The sequence below is a fragment of the Mesoplodon bidens genome (genome assembly GCF_964165515.1).
Source record: "Mesoplodon bidens genome assembly, chromosome: 11".
Lineage (NCBI taxonomy): Eukaryota > Metazoa > Chordata > Mammalia > Artiodactyla > Ziphiidae > Mesoplodon > Mesoplodon bidens.
In genome coordinates this window covers 89,590,032-89,609,952 of record NC_138167.1, presented here as the reverse complement: position 1 = coordinate 89,609,952, position 19,921 = coordinate 89,590,032, and the positions used below count along the sequence as shown (strand labels likewise).

Here is a 19,921-nt window from a genome sequence, read left to right as displayed (position 1 = left end):
AAGAAACTTAAAACATTATGAATGTATAGGAATTCACCATAGCTCATTGCCTATTTGACAGATATAACTTATCCTAAAAGTCTTCAAAAATACACTTTTCTAATACGTTGAAATTTTCGTATAATTTTATTTACTAAAAATTCCAATTTAGGTAAAGGTACAAGGTATTGGAAGGAAATCATGTAGGTCAGAGACTTGCCTGATTTCCAGATGGAACTTCCAGATGGAATTTTAACTTATAAAGTTAATAAACAAATAAAACTACAGTTAGAGGTGGCCCTTAGTACATAGGGAAATTAACAGGATTTTCCTCCTCTTCGTCTTCAAACTGTTCAGAAGCAGCAACAGGACTAGTTAATTCAACTCCAAATTGTTCGGAAAGCTTTTTTAACTTCTCTTCTAAGAGAATATTCTTTTTCACTTCTTCTTTGTAATTATACTTCAGATCTTCGATTTCTTCAAAAAATGAAGGATCAAAATTTTCCAGTTCTTTTTTCAGCTTTTTTATTTCCTCCTAATAAGAACATATTATCTTTAAAAGGTATATATGGGAAAAAATACATTCTTTAGGTGTGAACTAAAGAGATTAATTACAAACATGAAAGGCAGAGTAACCTGAGTAGTCAAATACACGGCAGAAGTATTTTCTTAAGATTTTATTAATAAGGTTTCATTGTACAGTGTAAGTAACTAACTTGTTAACTGTCAAATTATTTGTTCTCTAAGTTATGTCCTGGTCTTGGACTAAAATTTATCAGCTCTTAAATCAGAGGGGATTTAATCTTTCTTCAAAAGAATATTAAGATACTCTCAGTGAGGCAATCAAAAAACTTGGCTATTCACAACATTGAAGTTATTTTGGTTAAGATTCTTGGTTAGGCTTTACTTGTATTTTCTTTGCAAATATCTAATTTTCAACGAATAATGGTCACTTGTTATAAATATATTTATGATCAGGTAAACTGTTGGGCTTCTGCCTGGCTAAAAGTTAGGCAACTGGTAAGGAAACAATTTGAGCTTTAATGACCATGTAGAATAGCCAGTGATCACTAGTTAATTTTCATATTTATGCTCTTTTGTTCTGTTTACAGATTCTTAAGGAGATAAAGCATATCAAATATCTTTCTTTAAGGGAACTATTCCTGAAAAGAATTTCAAAAGGAAATAAAAGACACTGTTCCCAATGTGACCCAAAACTTAGAAAAATATTAAAATAATGAGCTATATTTGTGACAATTAAAAATAATTTACTCTTTAATCCTATTTGTCTCAATTTTTTATGGTTCTGTTTTAATAAATATTTTTAATACAGTCAGATGAATATAATCAACTTTGTAATATCAAGGTTAAATGTAAGTATAAAATGTGATCCCAGGAATATTTAGGATACATACTTAAATCTCAGGGATGGTGATCATAAAAACAGTTTTCAACAGCTGTTTTCAGAAAACATTTATAATACTATAATTAAAATAGTTACCTTCAAATGCTGCTTTTCTAGATCTGAGGTTTTGAGCTGTGTCTCTAGATCTTTGACCTTTTCCTTCAGTTGATCAGGATCTGCCTCCAAAAAAGGGAGAATTAGACTAAGCTTTTCCCACTCTGAATAAGTTCAAGATAAAGGATTTATTTTAGAGGATGAGGAGGAAATTTATGAAACTAGAGCCTGGAAAATGTTGTCTTTTATGGTTGAAACACTTTTCAGGCTGTGAATTCTGTATGCTACCTCTATATCAGGTATTACAATTCCATAAGCAGACAAAGAGAAGAGGCATATGTTAGGTGTTTGTTAGAAGTACAGATCCAGGTTGATTTTTTACATGGAAGAAACCATTATTTTCAGAGAAAAATTCTAGAACCAAGAAAATTTGTTAGGTGCTAATAGTACAACATTAGAATAAGTAGACTGTTAGGGAAGGGGCTACAACCGTAAGGTGGCCAAATGCTCCTGTTACCCAACAGCTTTGACTATTCCATGTACTTCAGTGCGTATTTACTGTAATTATTGGGTTGGCCAAAAAGTTCGTTCGGGTTTTTCGTAAGATGTTCTAGAAAAACCTGAACGAACTTTTTGGCCAACCCAATACTATGTGAAAAATGTGCTGGGCAGGATGGATAACACAAAGATGAATAAGTCCTGATATTTTGGTAGGAAAACATAAAAAGCACAAGGGCTTTAGTTTAATTTATTGATTTCCCCCAGAGTTAACATATCTCTAATTTTATAATGAGAATCAATGGGCAATAGTATATTTGCTTTAATTGCCATCTGTGCTAGAAACATACTTTCTTTAAACTGCATATAATGTGTCATGTCATATTTTACATCCTTTGAGGGGTAAAATTTTAAAAATAATGCTGAATTTTGAGAAAATAATGGTCAGCAAATACATTTTCACGAATGCGACAGGAAGCATATTCTATTAAGATGACCTTGGAATAGTCCTCCAATTACTGTAAGTTGGAGACAAATATTCTCCTTGTACTATTCAAAGCATCCCTCACCTCTGCAGAAAGCACTAATGATTTTTTTACAGAGTTGATTTTTGATCACTGGAATGCTATATTGAGTTGTCTTAATCAGTGGGATGCTATATATTACATAGATTGGTAATGAAATTATGCAGTAAAAGTGATTATTATGTATAGCACTTTCCAAAAGTTAGCTTAATGATCACGTATACTTAAATAGTGCTTTAAAATTTCCGAAACAGTTTTGGTTTGATTTTCAGCCTTAACAATCTTTGGTAGATATCCTCATTTTTAAACAGAAGATGAGGAAATGAGGGTTCAGAAATTCCCTTTCAGGAAACTGAGGGTTAGAAAGAGAACTTGCCTAACATCAGCATTAACTGCTCTTTGGCGCTGTGTCTGGTTTAGTACACCAAGCTGGCTGCTGGAAGAGATGTTATCAAGAGAGGTTTACGTGTGTACTTCTAGTCACCAAGAGAGGAGGCGGTCTAGTGGTCAATAGCAGGAAATGGCAAGGAGCTTTGGAGTTTCACAGATTTAGGCTTCATCCTGCCTCTGCCACTTCCTAGCTGCTTTGAATCTGTTTAACACAGGTAGAATGGAGACAGAGGTACTCAAACTTCAGGGCTATAAGAATTAAATTATAAAACGCTTGTAAAGCATTTAGCACAGTGTCTGGAACGACTCATACATGACAGCCTTAATACAAAGTAGCAACAAGACTACTTGGTAGGATATTGAAAAGCTATGTGAAATAGTCAAAAACTGTTTAGATATAAATTAGTATAACCCTTTGGAACAGAATTTGGCATTTTCATAAAAGCTATCAAATACAATATGCATACAAACAATCGATTCTTACTATTTGCAGTAGTTAACGTTCTATAAAGTCAACATGAACAATGAATTAGTGAATACCGAACCACTGCTCTTAGGGAAAATAAACCTACATACACATCATCTCACATAGATTTCATAATCTTAAATCCTGGAAACAACTCATCCTGGTAGGTTCTATTTTCTTTGTTTTACAGGAGAGAACAAGGTTCGGAAGTATCAAGTGACTCCTGAGGCTGCCCTAATAACAGGCATCAGAGCTGAAATTTAAACCCAGTCCAGCTGGTCCCAGAACCATAGGTTCCTGCTCTGTGCAGGAGTGCCCCCTGTTGTCTCCTCCTCTGGTCATCCTTGTATGAGAGCTGAAACAATGCAGAGCATCACCTTGCTGAATCTCATCTGGGAAAGTGTGAATCATAGAACTTAAATTTTTCACTGCTCTGTATGTCTGCAGAAGTACCACACAGTACTGATTTGGGGTTACAAGTAAACTTACTGAGTAGGTGAATATGCAAATACAGAATCTGCAAATAATGAGGATCAACTATTCACTGTATGTGTGTCCACGCATATACATATACATTACATACATATGTGTATATGTGCATACCTATGCACACAGGAACGGGAATCATTAGTAATCACTTCTGAATGCAAATGGAAGAGGGTAGAAGGATAGATTTTTTACTTTGTAAAAGGAAAAAACATATAGGCGATGTTTACTTATATACATGTAGTTTCTAAATTAATAAGATGAAAGTAACATTTAGAAGAAAATGTTCAAAAGGCTTAAAAGGGCCTATACTGAGAAACTGGAAGCAACAGACCTAATATTACTTAGCATTGTATCGTGGTTAAATCCGTAACATCCAGGTGGAATACAAGGAGAAAGACACTTGAATACTTGCTACTCAATATTACAGACAACTCAAAGGGCTCAATGGGAATATTGTTTCATGGAAGACAGAGACAGCTTTAAAAACATAAATCAAGGATTTGATTTTATAAAAGGAAGACAGTTACCAGAAATGTGTGAACAAATAAGAAAGGCAAACCCTAATTCAAAAACTTGGGTTATCTAACATGCTATGAGTGTGTTAAAAAATATACTACCGGGGCTTCCCTGGTGGCGCAGTGGTTGAGAATCTGCCTGCTAATGCAGGGGACACGGGTTCGAGCCCTGGTCTGGGAGGATCCCACATGCCACGGAGCAACTAGGCCCGTGAGCCACAACTACTGAGCCTGCGCGTCTGGAGCCTGTGCTCCGCAACAAGAGAGGCCGCGATAGTGAGAGGCCTGCGCACCGCGATGAAGAGTGGCCCCCACTAGCCACAACTAGAGAAAGCCCTCGCACAGAAGCGAAGACCCAACACAGCAAAATTAAATAAATAAATAAATGAATAAATAAAAAGCTAAGCATTTAAAAAAAATATATATATATATATATATACTACCGGATATGGTGCTTTCAGGTCCATTCTGGTCTTTGTTAACTTCTATCTGATGGATTAATTCTTCTTTTTCTTTTTCCAGCTGACTATTAGCTAATCTAGAACACAATGATAATGTGTTAAAAAAAAGACAAACAGACATTGCTCCACAAAATACATGAGCATTTCTTTAATTGTGTGATGTACAGTGCTTAGAACTTGCTGACATTTATAAAGGTAAACATTTGTCCATTTCCTCTCCCTGCTGCAATGCTACCATTCTCGGAGATCAGAGGATCAAAATCCTTCATGTTCTTAAAATCTGATCTGATGTCATTTTCAAGAGTAGTTTTTCTCTTGCAGGGAGGAGCCTCACGAAAGTACGCTACACACAGCCTTGGAAGATTTTTTTTCCTCATTTCAATTAACATTTGCCTTTGGAAGCTAAGGTTTAATATATTCTGTGCTATTAAGAAAGTTTAAATTACAAACTTGACACCTATATTAAGATCTGGTTTACCCTTTTCTTTAGCATCCATTATATAAAAGAGTGATTGGCATTAGAAGGATGAAATAGGGCTGAAAGACCTATTAGGCAGCAAGGTTGAAAAATCTTAACTGTCTAGGTATAGCAAATGGGGTTATATTAAAAAATAATTTTTAAAAAGTAGTCATATGAACAAATAATATACCTAAGAACTTGAAGCTCCCATTGAAGGCCTTGCTCTGTTTCATCACCTTCAGGAACATGTTTGAGAATCTCAATCTTTGGGCACAATGAAAAGTTAGAAGACAAAGTTTGACACGGAAATAACGAGGTTTTATAAAGATACTTTCAATGAAGCATAATTTTAAAAGTTGAGTTTTCAAAAGTTCACATGATCATACATCGATGGTGCTCTATCCACTATTCATTCAACAATTATTTATTGAGGAACTACTGCATGCCAGGCATTGTCCTAGGCATACTGGATACAGCAGTGAAAAAAATAAGCAAAACCCCTTCCTTCATGATCCTGTGGTCCTTACATTGTTAGTGGGGGAAGACAAACAGTGAGCATGGGATGTGACTGGATAACACTTCAAGATGGTGGGAAGGGCTATTGAGAAAACTAACCTAGGGTAAGAGGACAGGGTGGTGGAAAGTAGTATACGTTTGGGAGGGTCTGAGGAGCTTGCACTTAAGCAGAGACATGAAGTGCAGGAGGGAGCTATGAGAATACTGGGGTAAACAGTATTCTAAACAAGGGAAACAGAAGCACGGCCCAGAAGCTTGAATGAGTTTGGTTTTCCCAAGGATTGAAAGAATGTCGGCGTGGCTAGAGCACTATGAGTGCTGGAGAAAGTAAAGGTGAGGCTAGAGAGGAAGCCAGATGCCATACCATGTAGGTCTTTGCAGGCTATGAGAAGAACGTTAGGATTTTGTTCTGGGGTAATGGGAACCAATGCAAGATTCTAAGGATGGGAGTGCTATGATTTGCTTTATACCTTTAAAAGGAGTACTTGGCAACTATGTGGAAAATAGGTCAGGGATAAGGAGAAGGTGAAACAAGGCAAGAGCGGAAGCAGGGAGACCAGTTAGGAAATTACTGCTCTTCAGGTGTGAGAGAATAGCTTAGACTAGACTGGCAGTGCTGGAGGTGCTGAGACATCATCAGATTTGGGATACGTCTGAAATAGAGCTGACAGGATTTAATGAAAAAGACGCGGGGTATGAGTGAAAAGAAAGGAGTCTATGATCCAAGGTTTTTTTTTTTTTTTTTTGCAGTACACGGGCCTCTCACTGTTGTGGCCTCTCCCGTTGCAGAGCACAGGCTCCGGATGCACAGGCTCAGCGGCCATGGCTCACGGGCCCAGCCGCTCCGTGGCATGTGGGATCCTCCCGGACCAGGGCACGAACCCGTGTCCCCTGCATCGGCAGGCGGACTCTCAACCACTGCGCCACCAGGGAAACCCCGATCCAAGGTTTTTGACCTAAACAAATAGGTGAATGGTGGGGCCGTTCACTTAGATGGAACTTGTAGGAGAGGAATTAGTCCAGAGTTCATTTTTACCTACATAAGACAATGAATGCCGAGGGGTGGTTTGAAATATGATGCATTATTTTATCACATAAAGAAAAATGACATTACTTGCCTGTTGCTCAAGATCTTCCGTGTATTTCTTAACTTTTTGTTCCCTCTCTGTTGCTTGTCTTACAAGCTGTTCAAGATCAGTAAGGCTTTTAGTTTTTTGGGCAATGTCAGTTTCCAATTCTTTCAACTTGGTTTCATACATTCTAAAAGTATAAAGGAAAAAAAATGGTGTAGACATGGAAAATAGTTTCTCTCATTGATTTAAAAGTTAGTTCAAGTTACTGCACTAAAAATAAAGAATATCTTATTATACTGTTTCTTCTAGTCAAATCTTTTCCTACATATTTACTTAGCATTAGGTGACAGCAAGGGATAAGTACCCCTAATTAACAGACAGGCCAATTAAATAGAGGATTTAGATGTTTCCCAAAGTTATAACAAGGATGGAGCCTGAATTTTACCACTGTCAGATTAAAATCAATACCTTTTTCAATCACAAAGAAATAGAAATTAAATTCATAAGAATATCAAATTCTGTATTATTGAATATTCTTAGGAATATACTTAGAGATAACAAACTAAAGCATTTAATACACACACACACACACACACACACACATATACACACATATAGGAGGTATCCAGGTAGAGCAAAACCAAAAGAACACTGCTGAGAGAGGGAAAAGAATATGTAAAAGCAGGGGTAAGAAAAATGGCATAAGATGTGGGAGGGATGAAGCTTGTAAAAATCTAAATAGATTTGTAAATTTTCAAGAAATGATCAATAGTTCAAAAAAAAATCCAGATTCCAAAAGAAACTTCTAAAACACTGAGCCAAAATGGTTTTACAAACCCATCATACCACCTTAAAGGAGACAATGCTTATAACATTCAAATTTTTCCACAGAAAAGAAAAGAAGGAACACTTTGGCAACAAAATCAGGTAAGGACAGGCTAAGGAAGGAAAATTATTACCTCAGTTTACAACAAAATACTTCAATTATTATCAAAGAGCTTGTGATAAACCTTAGGAACCTAGATTAGAAGGCAACGTTCTTAACCTGACAAAAGCTATCAAAGTGGTGAAATATCTGAAGCTCACCCTGCCATTCAATTCCCAACTCTAAATGCCACCCAGTCAGAGAGGCCTTCTCTGACCACCCTATCTAAAACAGCTCCTGCATCACCCCGGCCTGTCTCAGCAGTCAGTACTATAAAGCTGGATGTGGAATAGATGTTATTAGTTTGTTGAGTAAATAACAGATCAACTATAAAGATTTCAGCATGAGCATAATGGTTAATGGGTACCAAAAGATTATCTTCAAACCACTTTACCGAACTGGGTGTCTAATCCCATCTGCAGACTTTAGCAGTTTTTTTGGTGGATTTAGGGAGGCTTGAGGCCAAAGATCAGAATTAGCCTTCTGTCAAGTGGATTCTACTAGGAGGACTTAGTTTTTTAAAAAAATGCTTACTGAAGGCCTACTCCATACTCAGTTATCTGTACAGTTCTCAGATGAAAAACACATAAATGATCTAAAGGGCAAAGTCATCTTCAGTTATGGTTAAATCTCATCACCGCTTCAAATATTTATAAACTTTATAAACCCTTTTCACATTAATAATCTTTTCTGCAGCCCCAAAGAGCCCTTTTTTAGAAGAGGACAGGGATGATCATTTCCACAGCTTTAAAAAAACTTAAACTCACAGAAGAACTGTAATTTACTTAAGGGCATAGTGAGAAATAGGTATTTCTAAGCCCTGGAAGCTACCTGGCTCTCTGAAGGAACCTAGTCAAAGCAGGCCTTTTAGAAATACATCTGACATAAAGCAGAGTCTTGCATGCAGCAGGTACTGAGTAAATACCTGCTGGATAAATACATCTCGAAGCAACTCAAAATTCTTTGAGTCCGCGTGTGATTGTAGAAGGAAATAAAGGGCCAACCAAGAAATCAACTGATAGGGTTGCTGGTTGAGAGCCTCTGCTGGAGTCCAAGCAGGCAAAAGAAGACCCCCTCTCCCCTTTATACTATCACACATATTATCTCATTTAGCCCTCACACTAGCCCTCTGACAGAATTAAGAAACAATTATTGGGGAAGAGTAGATTCTGAGTACTCAGTATGATGTTAGGGCAGGAACCAAGGACCCTTCTCCAAGACTGCCTGGCCACCTGGGTCTTCTAATCTACCTGCAAAACCTTTCTCTTTTCTCCTTAGACTTGTCTGACAGGGTCAAGTGAGTGCCAACAGGCCCACAATGGGACCTGCTGTGGCCTCACAGTGCTAAGATTCCCATCCCAGCTGTAGTGATGGTGACGGCCAATCCACATCAAGTCCATTCTAAACAGCAGGTAGATATCCAAGGGGATACTGAGATGCACAGACAGAAGGGACTCTAGGAATATGGTAAAATAAAGATGCGTTTGCCTTCTGAAACGGGGCCAGTAGATGTCAAGAGTGCCACTTCACACAGGATGACTTTATTGGGACAGGACATGGGCAGGATGTCACTGGTCTCTGGCTTCTACATATACTCCTTGAAGCAGCTGCTTAACGTTGGAAGTGAGAATGACACCAAAGCCTTTTACTGACTCATCAGAGTTATGACGAACCACCTCTGGGGATAGTGACAATGAACATATGAATGTTTACTGGTGAATTCCTATCACCTCTTTCAGAGCCACAAAGTTGATTTGACCGGCAGGAATTGCACATACTTGCAGAAAAGGCTCAAGGGATGGGAGAAAATCAAGTGCCAGAAAGCAGAGGCCAGTAAGACACTAAAACTGTTTGCTGAATTCATCTGTTGAGGCTATTTGAAGAGCAAGATGCCCAGAACATAACTCCAAAGTTGCAGTCGTAGCTGGAGAAACGCAGCACTCAGGAGAAGCTGGGCACCATCAGTCCAGGCTCATGGCTGACAGCAGCTTCACGATGCCCACCCAGCTCCAACACCCTTAGCCCAGCCCCAGCTCTCCTCTGTCCCATGCCGACACCCCAATTAGTTAAATATTTTAAGGAAGAAAAAGTGAGGATCATGTTAAAACAAACAACCAAACAGTTCTTCACGAAAGAACTGAGTGAATCAGGATACTGTCACGTTCTTTAAAAACGATAATGGCAGAATCAGAGCTCATTAAACTGTGCACATTTTAAACTGCTTGTTCCTACCTTGTAATAACAATTGATTTCCATCTCTTGCTGTCAGCACCTTCAAGCTGTGGACCTCTACTTTCTGCCAACTGTAATCTCTTACCAGTCTCTTCTAGTTGAACTGTCATCTTCTCATTTAATATCTCCAAATTATTCTTAGCTATCCGTAATTTTTCTGCAGCTTCAGTTTCCTATCATTAAAAAGCTAATTAGTATATTACGCCAAAATGTAATACTGTTCTCATGGATATAGTATATTCAAAATTATCAATCACTACAAACTAGAAAGAAAATAACCTGGAGTTCTAAATGCTGCTTAAAATTCCAATAAAAATCCAATGTTTCTTTTACTCTAAAACAGCAATATGGTCATAATAATTAGAACAGATCATGTAAATGAGGTTAGAAAAATACATTTACAATATTTTACTCTAGTGGTTACTTTAAATTTGTCATATTTCTTTGTCTGTAATAGAGAAAATGGGATAGTTTATGCCTTTAGATTTTTAAAAGATGTTTTGACTTTTTAGTACCCGAGAGACATAACTATAAGTATAAACTATGTGTAATTACCACAGATTATTTCCACTATTAAACATCCACATTCACAGCACAGTAGCACTCTGGCCTCACAATACATTCATATACCACTGTAACTAGTTTAAAAATATTAATTGCTATTTATTCACTGGATCATCCATATAAATAACAACACTTATTTGGGGCAAGGAATATATTTTGCCACTTAAATAGAAAGGAATCTTACTGTTTAACAAAATAGTTTCATATACTCTTTATTGTACATCAAGCATTATTCTAAGACATGTGCATAAATATTAACTCATTTAAACCCTGTAGCAGCTCTGTGAAATAGATATACTCAATATTCCCAGTTTTATACATGAGGAAATTGAGAGAAGGAGAGGGAATAGTAGATTCCCCTAGTTCCCACAGTTAAGAAGTAATAAAGCAGGCTTCCCTGGTGGCACAGTGGTTAAGAATCCGCCTGCCAATGCAGGGGACACGGGTTCAAGCCCTGGTCCGGGAAGATCCCACATGGCACGGAGCAACTAAGCCTGTGAGCCACAACTACTGAGCCTGTGCTCTAGAGCCCACAAGCCACAACTACTGAGCCCATGTGCCACATCTACTGAACTCCACATGCTCTAGAGCCTGTGCTCTGCAACAAGAGAAGCCACTGCAATGAGAAGCCTGCGCACCACAACAAAGAGTAGCCCCAGCTCGCTGCAACTAGAGAAAGCCCGCGCACAGCAACAAAGACCGAACACAGCCAAAAAAATAAGTAAAAACAAGTAAATTTATTTTTTTAAAAAAAGGTAATAAAGCTAGGATTTGAATCCTGGGTATGTGGCTTCTACATTATACTGCCTCTGAACTTATTAATTTTTTATTTTCAATGTTCCTCATAGTGAAAGGATGGTGGGCATAAAAACACAATTCCTGGATGAATTGGGAGATTGGGATTGACATATATACACTAATATGTATAAAAATAGATAACTAATGAGAACCTGCTGTATAGCACAGGGAACTCTACTCAATGCTCTGTGGTGACTTAAATGGGAAGGAAATACAAAAAAGAGGGGATATATGTACACATATAGCTGCTTCACTTCGCTGTACAGCAGAAATTAACATGACATTGTAAAGCAACTATAGCCCAATTAAAAAATAAATAAATAAATAAAAACAAAACAACACAATTCCTAAATCTCTTAATACCTACTCTGAGTAGATACTCTCATCAACTTTTTCATTCTGTTTTCCCAAAATGTAGTAGTTAATTAACATAAAAATAAGTATAGTCAATAATGAAAGCCATACTTTTTTAAGTTCTTTACGAAGTCTTTCATTTTCAGCAACAATTTTCTCTGTGCCTTTGGTCTTGGATTCATAGTGCATGCTCAACTGACGTCCAAGATGAACTTTGAGTTTTTCTAATTCAGCCTAGTAATTAAAAAAACTCTACATTATCAAAACAAGGAAATAAACGATGCTCTTGTAAACTCATAAAACTTAGTTTAACATGGTTTTAGAGACCATATTTGATATAATTAGAATTAAATTCTTCCCTTTAATACTGGTCATCTAGAGCAGAGGTTCCCAATCTTGGCTTAGAATGAGCTGATGACTTTAAAAAAGAATCACAATACCAATGGTAGGATCAATCCCAAAATAATCTGATCAATCTCAAAATTGGGGGCTTAGGCAGATGTATTTTTGAAAATAGATACAGTTAATTATTTTATGCTGTCAGAGTGAGAAGCAATGGTCTGGAAATAGTAAGATGACCAAGTGGTGCTACTCTAACTACTCTTAGCCTTGTCTCCAACATTTTTTTTCTGTATGTGTAAAATATCTACTGCATCCATTAAAGCCACTTTATACACTATATTTTAAATTGTCTTTAAAAATTAATAAAAATTATATCAGTAAAACATTCTGTACAAATGACCACATTGAAAATATTACCTTCAATTTTTCGTTTTCCATTTCAATATTAGCCACTTTTTCACTGGTTAATATTCCTGATGCTTTTTTCAGCTGTTCATTTTCCCTTTGGACTTTTTCAACTACTTTTTTCATTAAACCAATGGTTTTTTCTAGTTCTGGGATTGTCTTTCCACTTCTACCAGACTAGGAAAAAATGTTAACTTTTTATTTAATCAAATATTTTAGAGAGTATAACATAAAGTACCAAGAATATAAGAGGTTTATTATTAAACTCATTGTTGATTCCTAACATTTGAAGCCAAGGCTTGTATGACTTCAACTCGTTATAATAACCCTGTGAAAGAGGAATTATCCTTACTTTGCATACAAGAAAATCAAGACTCAGAGAATTTGATATTCCTAAAGTCATGCAGCTAATAAGTAACAGCTTAAACCCTGGTATACTGGAAAGAACATTAGTATAGTAGCATTATAACTAGGAAGCTGCCATGGATATCATAAAAAATAATTATAAAATGTTAGAATCAGACCAAGGAGCAGTTAGCAGTTACCTCAGTGAACAGATGGAAGATTCCTGGAAGTTAAATGTTTTCAAGGTGTAGAGGGATATGCAATGAAAAAAGAGATGGGATAGAGTCCAAGTGGAATAAAAAGCATGTAAGATGAGACAGATGATAAAATACATTAACTTGAAACAGAGAGAAAGCTGAATGATGTTTTACATTATAGATGCAGCAGAATAAAATTGAAACTAGAGGCACTAGTAAAGGCACATCAGTACTGTTACGACATATGCAAACTTTTTTTTTCATTTCCAGCTTATCACTTCTGAAGCCAAAACAAACATATGGCATACTCTCACATACTCACCCCTCTAACGTGGCCAAGTTTCCTCTCTACTTCTGCTTTTTCTTTCTTAAGAAATTCACACATTTCCTTCAAATCTCTTACCTGATTCTAGAAGATTAAAGAAAACATGTAACAATTTAACATAGCTATAGCCATTGAAAAGGAAAGGCAAACAATTCATCTGAACTATCAGTCTCTTCAACTGTATAGCTGAATTAAACAAGCGGGTCTTTACACCAATGAGGAGGATTTTGAACCATGGCATATGCTGAATTAATACAACAGCATTTTGTATATGAATTTCAAGAAATATTTCCTGCATTATTGCCTTAGTATACAATATAAATTTGAGTTTAGAACTCCTGATTTCAACTCTCCCATAGATTACATATGTAGAACTTTACCCATATAGTACAGAGAAAGAGACAACTGATCTTCTGACACTGGTTCTAAGTGTAAAAATCAGAATGAGAAGCAGGATATAGCTTAATTATACCGTTACCAGTGGAATTAACAGATTGCTGATATTCTAAGTTAAAAAACACAAATGAAACAGTCAGTCAAGAGAAAAGGACTCCCTTAAATAGGATAAGATTTGGAAAACCAAAAATAAACTTATTATAAACATCAAAATAAAGTAAAATTTCTAAAAGAGACGATTATCCTAAAATATTTTAATTTAAAGACTTTGTATTTTTAGAGCTATCCTAATATTTTAAAGTGTGACAACTGTTAATTAAATACACCAACCATCATCTTGCCACATACACGACATTTGAACTTGCTATTTCTGTTGCCTGGAACTCTTTTTCTAGTATCTGTATGACCTACTTCCTTACCTGTCCCCTAGCTCTCTGCTAAAATATCACTTTATTAAGAAAGCCTTCCCTTACTACCCTATTTTAAAAAGCAATCCCATATTTAGTTGACCCTCGAACAATGTGGAGGTATAACTTATAGTTGGTCCTCTATATCTGCAGTTCCTTTGCATCCGTGGGTTCAACCAACCACGGATCAGGTAGTACAGCAATATTTACTACTGAAAAATATCCCCATATAAGTGGACCCTCACAGTTCAAGGGTCAGCTATACCCCTATGCAACACACACACACACACACACACACACACCCTTCACACTAACTGTGCTTTTTCTTCTTAGCACTTTAACATCAGCTGACATACTACATATTGACTTGCTTACATATTATGAGCCTTCCCTTACTGGAATGTAAGCTCTACAAGTGCAAGAATTTTTTTGATTGCTGTTTACCAGCACCTAGAAGAGTACCTGACACAAAAAAGGCCCTCAACAAATAACTGTTAAATGAGCAAATGTAGAAAGTATAACAGTACCATGATATTTTATCAATATGAGTTTCTGACTTCTTCAAAAGCTAACATGGTAAACATAATAATTAAGTAGGGAGAAAAAGGCATTAGATTTCCTAACTATAATAAAGAATATTAAATTTACCTTTAATCTTGGCAAATCTTTATTTGCTTGTTCAAGCTGAAATTTTAATTCAATATTTTCAGATGACAACTTCAAGTTTTCCCTCTGGAGCTCCTGTTCTCTTTGACAATGATCATCTGACTCTATTCCTGAAGTCTTCAGGAAAATGAAGTTAGGGATATTTTTAAGGTGTAACAAATAAAAGCTACATAGGACACACTGGATAAGAGAACACTACGCTGAAAGGGAACATTTTTCCTCAAAGGAATGAGAAAATTGGAGAGCTCTAGAGAAAACAACCATAAACGAACAAACTAACTCACATGAGAAAAGGTAACCAGTCTGTTGTAATTAATATAGAAAGCAAAGTCAGTGTGATTTAATAATGTCCACGCATATAATGCCTCCATATATACTCTCATAATGACTAAACGAATTTGTGGTGGTCCTTCCAGTCCAAAAAAAAGTACTGTTACCTGTTACAGATTGTCTCATGCCCCAACCCCCACCCAGCCCCAAATTCATATGTGAAGTCCTACCTCTGAGTACCTCAGAATGACCTTATTTGAGGATAGGGCCTTTTCAGAGATAACTAAGTTAAAACAGGATCATTAGGGTGGGCCTTAATCCAACAAGGTCTGATGTTCTTATACCAAAGGGAAATATGGACATACAGACATACATAGAAGGGAGACACTGTAGAGACAGGGAGAAGCTAGCCATCTATGAGCCAAGGAGAGAGGCCTGGAACAGATCCTTCCCCCACGGCCTAAAGAAGCAATCAACTCTGCCGATACCTTGATTTTGGACTTCCAGCTTTCAGAAGTGAGAGAATACATTTCTGTTGTTTAAGCCATCAACTCCGTGGTGTTTTGTTATGGTGGCCCTAGCAAACAAATCTACAAGCCTACAAAAAGTGCCTCAATTCCTCCTCCTTTAGAAGGCTATTCATCATTCCTTGAGCTAAAGTAATCACTCCCTCCTCTGAAATCCAGTAACACTTTATTTGCATTTCTTTTGGCATGAATTCACCTTGGGTTATTATTTATGTTCAATTTCAGTTCTCATTCTAAGCTATAGATTATTTGAAAGAGAAATCTGTGCTTGGTTACTTTTTCCTATAAAGTGGGTAGAATACCCCTTACCCTCATAAACTTGTTAAGAGCATTATATGAGATAATTTTGTGAAAGCACTCAGAACAGCTTTAGTTTTTTCTCCTCCATTCCATTCTCTATTGGCTTGATCGACGATCAACTCAATAAATCCACAGACATTATGATGACTATCATATTATTATATAATATATTTATATATTACACATTACATTATTATTATTAAAGTATAATATTCTATAAATACATTTATTATACATGGCTCTGTAACATCTTTTTAATTAGCAGTAGGTTAAATACATTCTGACATATTCACCATTAGGCCAAAAAGAAAAGTAAAAAAAAGAAAAAGTTTTCTTAGGTAAAATACAGTAAAAGTAAAGAAATTAGAAAATAGGATACAGAAATGTAAAGAAATTCTGGGCTGACCTTTGATTCTGACCTGAGGGCATATAACACAACACTGGCAGAAACACTGCATGTATCTACCTGATTTCTAACTGTTTGAGGGAATATGTGTGCGTATGAACATATACAGTGGCAAGAAAAAGAAGACAGACATATTTCATGGTGTCAGTAAACTATAGCAATATGTTCCTACTTATTCTCTGTCAGACAACCCAAGTATACATTCTGATTCTACTACTATTAAGGTTAACACTAGGCAAATCATGCCACCTGCAAGGTCCTTGGTTTTTGCATCTTACAAATGAAGGCACTAGACAGGATGATTTTTAAGGTCTCTTCAGACATGGAAATCTATAGTTCCCTATCCCTGAGCTCTTTTGTCTCCCTTACTTCATCTCTTCAGTCTATGATAGCTATTTAATAAATGATAATAAGTACCCCTGATAGATATAAAATATACTAAATTTCATTCACAGAAGAGAATAATTGTATCTGATGATATTACATGAACTGCTGAATTTTTTCAACAGTTCTCCTCACTAAAATATGGATGCAATTCTTTGTGTAAGTGAATGTGGATCATTTTTTCCTCCTGTTCTCAGAAAACAAAACTAAAAGTATCAGTTGAGATTGTTCAAATTTTTGGAAAATAAATTCTAATGAAACTTCTATAAAAGTAAAATAAATAAAATTCTTGTATAATCAATTTTGGGGGGACTTCCAAATTGTTCTATAGAAGAAGAATCCTGTTCAAAGGTATACACTGCCAAAAGTCAAATTCTTAGTGGATGAGAGTTAGTGATAACACACAGTGTAAGTCTCAAATTCTCAATTACTTATTATCAAGTGAAAAAAAGAAGCATTATGTACCTGGATAAGGAAACGAAATAAGAATTAAGGCATTTTCATCCATTTTCTCTTAATTTAAATGTCTGATTTAATGAGAATGAGGACTTAAGTGACTGGAATATCTGAAGTGGAAAGGAATGAATGAATGAATGAATGTCATTTGATTTCAACTGGGAACAACCTTCTTATTCTGTTGAATAAATTGACCAAAAGTAGTGTGTGTATGTAGAAAGTTCATAAACTGTAGAATCAGACCTCCATTTAAATCCTGGTTCTGCATCTTCTTGATCACTAGAGATGCTACTTATTCTCCAAGCTTCCCACATAAAGTAGAAATAATTCTCTGCAGAGTATTGTGAAAACTATACCTAGGCAATACATGTAAGCTTCCTTTTCTCATTATAAAAAAGTATCTGTTACAATACAAGGCAAAAAGACCATCAAAGGAACTTGCTATATATGTTAGAATGTTACACAGCATCATAACAGATTTTTACGGATATTATTCATTGTAGTGAAATTTTACTTGCAGTGAGATTTTACAGCATGCTGAAGTAGGAATTTCTAAGGCAAAACAAACTCATCTAAAGTGCCTTATTTTTGTTATTCTGTTATCTAATCTAATACTTGGTAAAACAGTGAGTACTAATGGTAATACCAATACCAACGGTAAAACAGTGAGTACTAAAATGAATTGGGAAACGTACAACCACTAAGTTTTTGTAGGAACTAGTCAAATATTAGGGTTTAAGGAGAAGTTTATTAACAATTAATATTCTTTACAAATCCTACACAATTTGTTTCCATTTGCACCATATACGTATACCACTTGCTATGAGAAAACTCAGCCAAGAGAGAAATAAAGGACTGCCATGTACTCAAACCTGGGATGCTTCATTTCTTGGCTGGACTGACACATCAGTTTCAGAGTTTGCCTGTGCATCCTCCTCAGCACACTGCCTCACTGCAGCAGCGCTTGTGGCGTAACCACAGTCCTCCCCAGCAGATTCTTCTGGATCCATGTGGTTGTTGTGACTCACATCTTCAGTTATGTGTCCCTTTTCTTTCTCATTCTTGCCTAGCTCATTCTCTTCCTTGTTTTTATATTCCTGTTTATTATTTTCACAGCAGTCTTGATTAATTTTTTCAACTTTACAATCTGGTTCCTTTTCAAAATTGGAGTTAAAATCCGTCAAGGTACCATTAGTTGACCTAAATGGACTTGATTTATTATTTGGTCTTGACTCAGATTTATTTAACCCAGTAGGATCTACATTATCTTCTGCTTTGTGTTTTTCTTCATTACTGTAACACTGTAGAATATTCCTAGGTACCTGATGATATAAGTTGTCACTAACATCTATTCCTTTCCTATTTTTAATTCTGAGTACTGTTATGGGTTTTTTTTGGTTCCTGTGTAAACTGTTCTTTTTGTGAAAAATATTATGCCTGTATTTATTAACACTGGTAGCAAGAGGAGAAAGTGTAGCTGCGTCACATAACAGATTCTGCTTGAAGCAGACGAAAGAGAAGAAACAGGAAAAGAAAAGGAAAAAAATAATAAAAATATACACATGAATGTTTTAAAATAAGATACAACAAATAATTCTTCATTAATGAGACTTTATAAAGAAAAATGAGAAATGTATCACATATTTGAATGGAAATAATGTTATAACATACCTTCCTATTTTATCTAACTATATGCTCTTGTCACAGCAAAACTCATAACTACATTTAGAAATCTCCAGAAATCATGTGTAATGACATTTTATGCAAAGCATAAGAATCATAAGTTTACCATTATTATGTAAAAAGGATTATAGAAGTTAACATACATCACTATCAGTAAAAATAAAAGTTGGATTTATTGCATTAATATTAATGAGAAGGATCTACTGTTTTTAGCTAGATAAAGGTAGAAGTTGATTTCACTTTTAAACTTTAGAATAAAAAAAATGAAAAGAAAAGATGTGCACTTACTGAAGGCTTAGAATATGCATCCTTTGAAAACTGTTTTTCTAAAGCATGAAGTTTTTCTTGGAGGTATTTATTTTGTAAACGTAAATCTTCTATAACAGAATCTCGAGGAAGAGCCTGATGGGTCCTATGGACAACAATCACAGACTCTTTACTGTTCAAACTTCCAACTTTTTACTGTTTTATCATATTAAAAAATAGAAAAAAATATTTTTAACACTGTATTTCTTTTAAACTCTACAAAACTTGAAAACTTTACAAAAATTAAATTAAAACATGATTATATTATAAACTGATCCTCTACAGAGGATTCATAGCTGGCCTCCTTTAAACTATGAGTTAAAAAGGGTATTTTGATTTAAAAAAATATATACGTTAATATTTGTAAAGAACATGTATCTATTTTGGGGATTGTGTAAAATAGCTGAATAAAAATATCTACTATTTTTAAAACATTATATAATAATTTCATAACATCCATGTCCTTCTCAAGATGGTCAAGGATTTTATAAGGTTCTTAGTGGAGCCAGATAATAATCTATTTCTTCAATCTATACTACTCACCTGCATGGCCTACAAGGCACTCCGCTATCTGGTACAAGCACACCTGTTCAGCACATTTGTCCAGGACTCTTCCCTTACTTCGGCAAATAAATCCACTCTTACCCACACATGAAAGATTCACTCCTGCCGCTATGTCTCTGCTAGGGTTCTGTTTTCTCGGAATGTCCTTTCTGCCTTTAAAATCTAGATCTGATTCATAAAATTTGGAAATTCACATCTGAACTGAGAAGACAAGTTCAATCTCTTTTATAAAGTCTTCT

At 35.7% G+C, this 19,921-nt stretch overlaps 2 protein-coding genes across 4 annotated transcripts in view; both read right to left on the bottom strand.

The window, feature by feature from the left end:
- Nucleotides 1–280: 280 nt before the first annotated feature.
- CEP290 (centrosomal protein 290) overlaps nt 281–19,921 on the bottom strand; it is a gene marked incomplete at its 3' end in the record, with an annotated part of 91,415 nt that continues 71,774 nt past the window's right edge. For all 3 annotated transcript variants that reach the window (XM_081248282.1, XM_081248283.1, XM_081248284.1), the window contains exons 43-53: nt 19,101–19,224; nt 14,769–14,903; nt 13,315–13,401; nt 12,463–12,627; nt 11,815–11,937; nt 9,988–10,160; nt 6,876–7,017; nt 5,432–5,505; nt 4,764–4,858; nt 1,481–1,560; nt 281–514 (exon numbers count right to left, since the gene is read on the bottom strand). In XM_081248282.1, coding sequence (XP_081104408.1) covers nt 281–514; nt 1,481–1,560; nt 4,764–4,858; nt 5,432–5,505; nt 6,876–7,017; nt 9,988–10,160; nt 11,815–11,937; nt 12,463–12,627; nt 13,315–13,401; nt 14,769–14,903; nt 19,101–19,224 — 1,432 coding nt within the window. The remainder of the gene's footprint in view (nt 515–1,480; nt 1,561–4,763; nt 4,859–5,431; nt 5,506–6,875; nt 7,018–9,987; nt 10,161–11,814; nt 11,938–12,462; nt 12,628–13,314; nt 13,402–14,768; nt 14,904–19,100; nt 19,225–19,921) is intronic.
- Nucleotides 17,996–18,957, bottom strand: LOC308625165 (uncharacterized protein; the record flags this gene model as incomplete). The annotated part of the gene is made up of 2 exons (XM_081249105.1): nt 17,996–18,628; nt 18,919–18,957. 2 exons carry the CDS (start codon nt 18,955–18,957, stop codon nt 17,996–17,998), a joined length of 672 nt encoding a protein of 223 aa, XP_081105231.1.